The following is a 10,858-nucleotide window of genomic DNA, read 5'->3' as shown; positions in this document are numbered from 1 at the left end:
GGCCCCTGGGCTCCTGGCCCTGGCTGTTTCCCCCTTCTCTAAGAAAGAGGTGGAGGACCCAGCAGCCAGTTGGAAGGAGAGCAAGGTAACTGTTCAACTTCCATCCTGGTCAGCTTCCTGTTACTTGGCCCCACATGTCCTAACCCCTGGAGGCTCTGGGCCACAAAGCAGACCATGGAGAGAGGCTGGGCAGCTCTGAGAGTCAAAGCTTGGGAACAAGTGCTGCTCCAAGGGCAGACAGGGATGAGTGTCCTCTCCCCAAACACCGCAGAGAACGCTGCTATCACAGCTGCTTTTGTTTAGGTATGTCTGGCTTTCTGACCAACATCTGGAGTTTGTCTCTTAAAGACACAGCTGTGGCCAGTGGCCTCCAGTCCTAGCTCTACCTCCCATGAGCTGCGTGACCTTGGACATCCAGGTTCCTCCTTAAGTCAAATGAGGAGTCAGATGAGGTCGGGAGAATATGAGAGTCTGCAGGTGAAAGGATTCATAAGCACAAGTTCATCCTGAGTCCCTTCCCAGGCTCTGAATCTAATTTTGTACTCCTAATTCTTTATCCTTTTCCTTAAAGAGGGCTCCAAATTGTACAAGCTTCATGCCCCACAAAACCTAGATCTGCCCTGAGTATGGTACAAATGTTAATTATTAGCATAAGTGGTCAAGAAGGGCCCTGGGCTCAGATAACACAGGATTAAAATCTGAGTTGCATAGCCTTCGAGTTGCTTAACCTCCCTGAGCCTCAGTTTTCTCATCTTAAAACAGAGATAACACCTCAAAGATTGCCGTGAGAATTTAATTTAATAATATTTGTAAAGCACTTGGCATAGTTTCTGCTGCACAAGCACTACTATATGGTGTTTTTCTTATTATCATAAACTCTCAGAGACAGGGGCTCTAAAATGAATTTCAAGGAAGTAAGCGCTGAGAACTGAACTCCTGGACCAAAATAAGAAAGCTGCTTTAGCCTAGAAAAAAGAATGGTCAGGGGAAATGGGTCTTTGTGCTGCAATAAGGGAAATCTTAGTCAGACCCAAGAAAATACAGAGTGATCTCTTGAAGTTCCCTTTCAGTTCGATTCTTCTGCGGACAACCAGACCTTTGGGCCTCGCCCACGTAACTCCTCCACCTGGCGCCGCCCACTACACACCAGTGGGGGCTGGAGTCCCCGCCGTCTCCGAACACTCCGTTGGAGCCTGCGTGGTTGGAGGAGGCCTTTGGGATTCTGCTGTGCTGGGCCCTGAAGGCAAGGGTGGATGAGAAATGCGTACAGTCTGGGCCCAGCTCCCTGGCCACGCAGACACTGTAAAGAGAAGGGACTTCTTTCCACATCGACCGGATATTCATGATACAAAATAGATATCAGAAGGCGCAGCCCTTTGGGGAAAACGCTGCCTTGTTGCTAATTACAGTTAGCGATGCTTGGTTATTACCAATGCTAAATATCTGTCTGATTTTGTTGAGACACCATTCCCAGCTCTGATCAGGGTGGGTGGGAGCGAGTGGGCAAAAGAAATAAATCTTGACAAGGACGGTGAAGGGCTGGGTACGAGGAAGAACGTCCAGAGACCGCTAACCTTCTCGCAGGGGCTCACAGCGCGGCGGAGGCGAGGGCATTCCAGCCAGTGGCTTGCGGATGTCGGCTCCCAGATGCGCCAACGCCGGGCCTCTCCAGCCGGACCCACAGAGGTGGCCGCGTCCGGAACGGCCTGTCCAGCAGCTGTAGCCTCCGCAGCAAAGCAGCGGGACAAATCCCACCCCCGGCCCCGCCCGTCCAATCCATCTTGCTCGGGAGGCGACGCCTCTCGGGAGAAACAAGGGGCGGGGAGGGGTAATCCAAGCCTTCGGGGGCTCCGGACAGGTGTTTGGGGGAGAGGGCGGAGCCGGGTTAGGGAGGAGGGAGAGGGAGGGGCGGTGCTGCCCCTTTAAGAGGAGGCGGCCGAGCCGGGACCTTTTCTCTTTCCCCGGAAGGAAAGCCTAGCCCCGGCTGGGCGCGCAAGGTGGGGAGGTGCGGGGCTGGGCGTGGAGAGGCGGGGCGCGCGCGGGGGAACCCCTCCTTCCCGTCCTCCTTGCGGTCGACCGGTCTGCCTGCCCAGATCCGCTGCCGAGCCCGGATCGGAGGCGACAGTGCGGCCAAGTGGGCGCGGCCGGCACGAGTTGGGGGGCAGGGTGCCCGGGGCAGGGGGGCGGTGACCCGGGACAGTGCAGGCGGGAGAACAGACCCGCGGACCTCAGAGGGGAATCTGAGAGCTCAGACCGTGAGCGAACGTGAAACTGGCCAGGGCTGGGGGCCAGAAACTGGTCAGCGCTTCGGGGCTCAACTAAGCGGACGCCAGAGTGTTCTCCGGTGGCGCGGGGGAGCAGGTGAACAGGTCCTCACTCCCAGCTCCACGCCCTCACGCGCTCTCGCCCGGGCCCCGGCTCCCGTCCGCAGCCATGGGCCCCGGCCCCAGCCGCGCCGCCCGCGTCCTACGCTCGATGCTCTGCGCGCTCGCCTTGATGGTGGCCGCCAGCGACCGCGTCGCCTCCGCCTTCAACCTGGACACGCGATTCCTGGTGGTGAAGGAGGCCGGGAACCCGGGCAGCCTCTTCGGCTACTCGGTCGCCCTCCATCGGCAGACGGAGCGGCAGCAGCGCTACCTGTAAGTGAAACTGGCCGGGGTGGAGTGGGCGAGTGTGTGTACAGGGTGCGGATCCCGAGTTGAGTCCAAGCCCTGGGCCAGCTGGCTTCCAGGCTCGCAGACCTCCAGCGCTGGGGAGCGACGATTAAGGGAGCGGGGACCTAGGCAGCCCTTCTGCTGCCGAGGCTTGGCGGGAAGTAAAGGGATTGGGTGTGGGATGGGGGGGCAGTAATTCTTGGCAAGTGCTGACCCGGGCAGAACGAGTCTAGACTCAGCCCCTCAGGCCTTTAAACCTCTCTTGAGAGTAGAAGTGGGGGTCCCCGTTTCCTGAGCCCCCTCCCATTCTGTGAACTGGGTACTTAGTATACCGAATGCCTCTTCTCTCCAGGGCTGGGAACTGGGGAAAACTGCAAGATAAACACCTTTCCCCTTTCCTGGGAAGAACCTACGGGGACATGCATTTAAGTCCGCCCCCACCTCGCACATAGTCTGCGGCCCACCAGCCACACCCTCGGCAGAACCACACTGAAGGGCCTTCTCAACTGCTTGGCGGTTGGAGAGTGAAGAGATGGGCGAGTCTGGGCGTTTGGAGCTGTCCAGGCGCTCCTTCTGACCCCTTGAGGATGAGGAAGTAGAAGTGAGAGGAGCAGCTGTCCCAACTCTTGCTTGGTCTTCTGCAACCTACCCCCACCCCCAGCAGTGATGCCCTCCCACCAGACATCCTCCCCGCATTCCACGGATTCATGTTGAATCTTCAACCCTGAGTGTGTTTGTTTTGGTCTCAGGAGGGAAATAGTGTTTTTCTCTTTCTTCTGTTCTCCTTCCCCAACAGCTGCAAGGAGAACGAGGAGAAAGAGCTAGGCAGAGGGGAGAGAGAGGGGAAGGAGAGCATCCAGCTGCTTGTGTTGCCACCCCCGCCCCCCTTACTCATGCCCAGAGGGGCGTGTCCAAGTTTGAGAACTTTCTCTGCGTGGGCTCAGTGTGCTGAGGTTGGCAGTTAGGGGAAGAGGGCAGCTGGGGAAGGTGAGCCTGCCCCAGGAGGGAAGGTTGTTAGGACGGGACAGGCAGGCCCTCTGGGCAGTAGCTCTTCTGGTTGACCTACTGAGATGTCAGACCCTGCTGAGCAAGAGGACATGGTCAGATAAGGGGTGTGTTGAAACCTTTCTCAACTCTGGCTGGAACCTGCAGAAACTTGAGGAAGTTGGAATGTCCAAAGTTCAGACTGCCCCAGCCTTGTTCCCTGCCCTCTGGGCCCAGCCTCTGCCCAGGCCACCTACCTACTTGGCCTCAATTCCATCTAGCTTGTGCAGAGGCTAGGGCCACCACACCCTTCCCAGCCTGGCCCCAGCAGCTGCGGTCTGGCCTTAGCCACTCCTCCATCTTTTGGAGACCCTAAGTGACCATCAGCACACGTTTCTATATTGGTGCTCTTTCTGCCCCAGCCCAGAAAAAGATTTTCAGATTTTCAATGCTGAATCTGCATGATATAAGGCAATGTAGTGTAAAGAGAATATCAGAAAAGCAAGGGTAAATAATGGAAAGCTGGAGTAAATAATAGATTCTGTAATAACCACCCCCCCCCCTTTTTTCTTTCCGCTATGTGACCTTAAGCAGGATATTTCCCTTCTCTGGGCCAGTTTTCCCCAAGGAGAGGTTGGGTCTGGATCTATATACTCCTTCCTGCCTCTGTTGGCAACTTGGCATTGTGGAGAAAGAAGAGGCTCCCAAGTCCCATTGCCAGTTTCCTGTCTTGAATCTGTCGCTAATACCTGAGTCTTAATTATCTTACATGTCAGGGGGAGGGGAACCACATGCCTTCTTCATGGGGTGATAGTGGGCTTTTAATGAGATAATTTGTGTAAAATGCTCTGCATCTGCCTACTTCTCCCAGGAGCAGCTGAGGCCTCTTGTGCTGAAGCTGGGACCTGGATGCACCCTCACTAACCAAGGACCTCACCCAAGATGGCTGAGCAGAGGGGTCCTACTTTTCTTCCTGGGCGGCTAGAGATGACATTAGGCCTGCCAGGAGCCCAGAAGTTTCTAAAACTAGTGAATCTCGGAGAGGCAGGTAGTTCTAGATAGCGTTCTGGGTGACTCACTTGGGTATCCTCAGACTTTTCCAGGGGTGTTTCTACATCTTGGGTCATCTCCTCATCTCACTGAATTCTGCCCCATGACCCTTTGGGAGAATCAGCTGGGCCAGCTGGGCTTAGCTGCAGCCAGCTGTGTAGCCAGATGTAAACAGCTGCCTGAGTGCACAGCTCAGGGGAACCAGCAAGTCAAGTGGCAGTTCTGTTAGCTTCAAAGTCCCTTTGGAAAAGGGGGAGGGTTCATGATCCTGAACAAAGTCTTAGCCTGGAGTTCACTGAAGGTTTTCAGGAGATGCAGGGATCCTGGAAAGTGTATGCAAAATCTTGCGTGTTTGTGCATTGTTCTGGGGCCTGGAGGAGGGGAGAGCATAGCTTTCATTATATTCTCAAAGAAGGCCTTATTCCAGAAATGGTTAAAAACCCAGGTGTGTCTTTGTTCCCCATCACCTTCATCTCTAGACTGAGGTTCCATGCCCACAACATCGGAGGCTTACTGCAACCCCGACCCCAATTTCGCAGTCTCTGGAGCGAGGGGTCAGGAGCAGGGCAGGGAACCAAGGTTCTCTGGGCTTCTTCGTGAGATACATGAGGACCCCTGGGGAAGCAGAGGGACTGTTCCTCGGGGAGATGGTCACTGACCTCCCCCGCTTCCCCCAGCAGCTGTTCTGTCATTCCCTCCTGGGAATCCAGGTGTCCTGGTCTGGCCTGACCTTGTGGGCTATGGGAGATACCTCTGGGGCTCTTGCCTGGAAATGAGGGTGTCTGGGAAGCCTGGGGCGGGGGTGGCCGCAGCTCCTGGAAGATGAGCTCATACCTGAGGTAGGCAGGAACTAGGCTTACTTGCTCTCCTAAAACATGTTTCCCTGGGCAGAGCAGGTACCTGGCAGCCTCCAAGGCTCGTGCCAGAGGAAATGGGCATAGCAGCTGTGGCTGCAAGCAGAAGGCCTGGATGCATAGTGTCCTTTTTCTCTGGCTCTCTCCAATGACCAGGCCAAGCCAGAGAGTTTAAAACTGGGCAGGAGGTAGGGGAAGCCTGATCTTGTAGAAAATGAAGTGAAAGGAGCTTGGTCAGAACTAAACAAAGAAGGAAGAGGATGGCGGTAACAGCAAGGGAGATTGAGGTTAGATGACATGAAGAATGCCCTAAGGGATCAAATGTGGAAAAAATACTAAGGAGCCAGGGAAAGGGAGAAGAAATGAGAAAAACAGCCTTGTTCTTTATTATTGGAGGCTTGAGCAAGGCCTCTTTCTCCTGTCCTCTCTCATTCTCTCCCTTTCTCCAGCTTGTTGCTCTGATTCTAGGGCTGAGTCACCAGAGGGGAAAGGGGGCTGGGGGGCAGCGTAAGGAGAAGTAAGGCGGGGATGGAGAGGGCTGCAGTTTCAGCTACTGCAGGAGAAGCCTCTGGGGACATGGATAATTCAGTCAGGAGGATTGGCACAGAGATGGGATCCAGGCATCTGAGAGCTGCCCCCAACCCACCCCAGGGCTCAGAGCTGGAGTGGGACCCCTCCCAACTGGCTTCCTGGCCTAAGGAGTAAGGCATGGGGGCCCGCTGCCTGAGTGCTGGACCCGTTGCACCCTCCTTGTTAACTGAAGTCTTTCCACTGGGGCTACCCCAGTGCCTCCCTGAGGTGAGGAGTCTGGGAAGTTGAATCTTACAGGCTGTTTCTCTGGGCATCACCCCACCCCAGTATCCCTCAGGGGGCCTTCTTCTCTGGGGTGAGCCAGCCTGGTGCCCTGACACCCCTGGGCCCCATTCCCCTGCCTCCTCTGATTCTACTGCTTTCTACTTGGCTGTTCCATTAGCTTTGAACTGCCCCAGGAAGAGTGATGGGGCAGGAGTGAGAAAGTGCTTCTCCGGAACTTGGAGCTCAGGGGCCTCCACAAAGGCCAGGAGGGGCTGTCTGGCCGGAGCCGAAGGATAAGGTGAAGAGGCAGCTGTTTGAAAGCCCCTGAGAGGTCATTTTATTCATCTCCCCACCTCCTGGAAGGGCACCTACTCCCACCCAGCCCAGCCTGACTCCAGGAAAGAGGCAGTGCAGTCTCCTTTCTTCCTCGCTCCAAGAGCTGGGCAAAGCATCCCACTTAGCATCCCGCTTCTGGCTGCTGCTGGGAGGGTGACTTCAGTGGTGGTTTGGGAGGGATCAGCTTCTGGACTCTTTGATCTGGACCAGATCCAACAGCAGGAGCAATGTGCTCATTTGCACAGTAACTTACATTCATTTACATACCAGTAATATCTTTCCCACCCTCTGGATTTTCCCACACCTGACTGTGGCTGGAGGAAGCTGGACCCGGCCCTCTGTACACCCTCCTTCCCCCATCTACTCCCAGTCCTCTGGCCGTAGACGCATTGGATCCTGGGCTGGGAGCCAGAGGGCCTTAAAGGGCCTCTAAGCGGGCCAAGTAGGAGCTAAAAATACTCCAGGGAGGTGGGGGGTGCTCCCTGTGGAATCTCTGGGGAGGGAGGGGCCTGGGATGCGGGGCTGGGATTAGGACCCTGCCCCACCGCCCATCAATGGGCACAAGGCTGGTGCGGGGTGAGAGTGGAGAGGGTATAGGTGGTAAGGGGATTTATGTCAATCCAATTGCTGTTCACTCCCAGCTCTGCCTGCTCTGTACCACAGGAGGCAAAGAGGAGGGGTCCCTCAGGCCACTCCCTCTAAGATGCCGGAGCTGGGAAGGCGTGGCCACCCTTTTCCTCAGCCACCTCCCTCCCACCCTGACCACTTGCGCCTGGAGAGCTGTAGTCACGGCAACACTTCCCTTGCATTGCACGCCCTGGAATGCAACGTGGGCTCTCCAGGGACCCCTTGCCCACTGAGGCCTGGACCCACCCCTTCAAGTTCATTGTAGCCAACCCCCAGCTGCCACCTCCAGCCAAATCTGAGCTCCCACCCTAGAATGACTAGCTGCCAGTGCCCCACCCCCACCTGACTGATTGCCTTAGGCCGTGGAAGTGTTACTTCTGTCTCATCCTCTGCCCCATCTAAACACCTGAACTAGTCTGCTCTGTGCGCTCTGCTTCAGGTCCCCTAACCCAGTGGGGCAGAAATTCCTGGGTCCCCGGGGCAAGGCCTGGGGGTGTGCTAGGGCCAGTCCTGGTGCCACAAGAAAGCAGAGCGACAGTGCTCACGTTGGCCTCGGCTTCATAGTCAGGAGGCCCTTTTAAAGAATAAACCCACTTTTTCCCCCAACAACCCTGGAGGGTGGTGGGACAGCTGCTGTCCCATTTTACAGATGAGGCACTCACAGCTCAGAGAGGGAAAAGAAGTTGTCCCTTGAGGCAGAACAAACCTAGAACCAGGCCCTTCAGCTCCAAGGCTGAGATATTTCTTTCCCACAGGCAGCAGCTCCCCTCTCGCACCTGTCCGGCTGGGGGCAGATGTCCATGGGTGGTCAGGCAGCGGACTCGCTAGGCACCCTCCCCAGCCCAGACAGAGGGTGACTAACAGGGCCTGGCTGCCACACTGGCCCCCTGCCAGCCTTTCTGCCGGAGCTCCCAGCCCTGCTCTGCTTAGAGAAGCTATACCCCTGCCCCCAGGAACCCTTCCCCAGGGTGAGGTCTGAGCTGAGGTGTGAGGTGCAGGCAGAGGTCCCCTTCCCGGCACCCCCAGGCAGCGCATTCCTGACACCCAGTGGGCCGAGGCACCCAGGCCCTGGCATGCCCAGGCCCTGCCCTGCCCACTCCCTGCAGCCCTCACTCTCAGGTCCCAGGCAGGAGCTGCAGGCAGGGCTGTTGCTCTGCACATCCAGACTCTGGCAGGGGCCTGGCACTCAAGTTCTGAGCTGGGCACCTCAGGTGACAGCATTGCTGGGGCCGGATGGAGGGGTACCTACCTAGGAGGTGCCTGCCACCCAGGGGTCTGGGTCCAGCAGGACTGAGGAGGTGGTCTTGGCAGAACGTCCAGAGGCTGCAGACAGATGATGCTGGGAGAGCAAGGGGTGGTAGAGCTGGGTTCTCAAACTGTGGTGTGAATATTTGGGATGCATGTTAAATATGCAGGTTCCAGGGCTCCACCCCCAGATTCAATTCAGGTTGTCTGTGGTGGGCTGAGGAATTTGCCTTTTTAACAGATATCGCAGGGATTTTTGATTCTGGTGGTCCAAGAACTGTCTTTTGAGATAATATTTCAAGGCTGATCACCCGCCTTCCTCTCCTCTAGTCACCTCTCTGGTATGGGAAGGGCTGCTAGAGCCCTAAGAATCCTTGCAGGGACTTGCAGTTGGTGTCCCTAAAGATGGGTTCCAGGCAGGCTGGGACAAGGTGATTTATAGTCCTCACCCATCCCCATTCTCATGCCCACCAGCCAAGAACTCTGCCCTGGGGCCACATTGTCCAAAGTGTCAGGTACCCAGCTCCCCTGCCACCACCCCTATACCTCATACGTCTGTCTCAACATGGTAGGGAGCGGGAGAGTAGACATCGCCCAGGTCACTTAAGGGCCCTGCTGACCTCAGCTCACCCAGCTCTGGTTTAGGGTCAGTTGTCCTTTCCTGCCCACATTCTTCAGTGCCCGCCCCCAGATCTAAGTCCTCAGATGGCTTAAAGGGGTAGGACCCAGGTCTCCAAGCACCCACCCGTCCCCACCACCTCACACATCCTCTCCTCAGGCCCCTGCAAGTTGAACCCTGTGCCAGGACTCCTCCAGCCTTGCTCTCTTCCCCGCTACCTTCATCTCAGAGGCCAAGCATTCCTTCCCAAACCCAGATCTGATTATGTCACTCAGATGCCAAAACAGTCCTTCCAAAACCCAGATCTGGCCATGTCGCTCCCTTGCTTAAAATCCCTCCATGGCTCCCTTTCGCACCCTGCCTCTTGTCCCTCCCCGTGTTTCTGGCCTCCAGCTGTACCGAGGGCCTTGCAGATCCCTGAGTCACTCTCTTGCTCATACTTCCTGGCTCTTGCACATGCCAGACCTTTGCCTACAGAGCCCCTCCTCCCCTTCTTCACCTGGTAAGCCCTGGTCATCAGACTCAGGCCAGGGTCCCCTCTTCTGTGGGCCTCCCTGATTGCCCCCCACGCAGAGTCTGGGCTGGTTTGCTCCCCGCTTTCCTCTCATGAGGCACTGACCACAGGTGTCTGTCTCCTTGCCTGCCTTCCCCTACCCTGGGCACTCCTCGAGGGCAGGGGCGGGGAGCCATTCATCTCCCGACGGCAGAGCCTGGCACAGAGCAGATGCTTGGCCCATGCACGTTGAGCAGGGAGTTGTTCGAAGCGGGCTTTGGAGACTGTGAGCCCGGGTCTACCTACCTTCTTGCCCCCAGGCTCCTGGCTGGCGCCCCCCGGGACCTTGCTGTGCCTGATGGCTATACCAACCAGACCGGTGCTGTGTACCTGTGCCCACTCACTGCCCACAAGGACGACTGTGAGCGGATGGACATTGCAGAGAAAAGTGAGGAGAGGGCCTGGGAATTGGCACTGGGTCAGGAGCCTGGTGGAGGGGGTAGCACAGAGAGAATGACCGGAAGAGACAGGAGGCTCACCTGGGGAGCTTCTAGTCCCTTCTCGCCCAGCTGGGAAGAGGGGGTCCTAGAGGAGAGTGGGACCACATGGGATTTGTGGAGCTCCGACTATGATGGGCTGGAGAAGGCGGGGAGGGAGGGCTGCCCTGCTGGAGTGGAAGATCCGGGAGGGACCAACCCCTGCCCTCTGGAGGCTCTGGACGCTGGGAGGGTGGGGTGAGGTGCCCTGGCTCATGACCCCTCTCATGCCCACAGGTGACCCTGACCATCACATTATTGAGGACATGTGGCTCGGGGTGACTGTGGCCAGCCAGGGCCCTGCAGGCAGAGTCCTGGTAAGTGGGCGCTCACCGTCGGTCCCCCCCACCTCCAGCCCTCTCCTTCATCTCCCAGGAGCTTCGGAGGGAAGCAAAGGGCAGGAGAAGGGTCCGTTGTGCATGAGCTGGAGCCTTGCAAGTGTCCATTTCTGTGGCTGTATGTCTCCACGGCATGTGTGTCCCTTCATCCTGCACTTGTAGCAGGGGGTGGGGGTGGGGAGGGTGTCTGGCACTCTCCAAGGGCCAGCCTGGGTCCTGTCTGAATCACCCACTGCCCCCCCGGGGGGGTGCTCACCCTTCGTAGGAATGAGCTGAGGGAACTGCGAGATGGAAAGGGCAGAGAGGGCCTCAGGCAGTGCGGCCTGG

At 57.1% G+C, this 10,858-nt stretch overlaps 1 protein-coding gene across 3 annotated transcripts in view; it reads left to right on the top strand.

The window, feature by feature from the left end:
• The first annotated feature begins 1,911 nt into the window (after nt 1-1,911).
• Nucleotides 1,912-10,858, top strand: part of ITGA3 (integrin subunit alpha 3) — a 29,348-nt gene continuing 20,401 nt past the window's right edge. For 2 of the 3 annotated variants that reach the window (XM_068531605.1, XM_068531603.1), the window contains exons 1-3: nt 2,032-2,639; nt 9,978-10,105; nt 10,431-10,510. In XM_068531605.1, coding sequence (XP_068387706.1) covers nt 2,434-2,639; nt 9,978-10,105; nt 10,431-10,510 — 414 coding nt within the window. In that variant the 5' untranslated portion in view covers nt 2,032-2,433. Of the gene's footprint in view, nt 1,998-2,031; nt 2,640-9,977; nt 10,106-10,430; nt 10,511-10,858 lie in introns of those variants that run through there. The other variant, XM_068531604.1, reaches the window with a different exon arrangement.

Source organism: Eschrichtius robustus, chromosome 20, assembly GCF_028021215.1.
Source record: "Eschrichtius robustus isolate mEscRob2 chromosome 20, mEscRob2.pri, whole genome shotgun sequence".
NCBI classification, from domain to species: domain Eukaryota; kingdom Metazoa; phylum Chordata; class Mammalia; order Artiodactyla; family Eschrichtiidae; genus Eschrichtius; species Eschrichtius robustus.
Note: the sequence above shows the minus strand (reverse complement) of the source record. Positions and strands in the feature narration are given on the sequence as shown.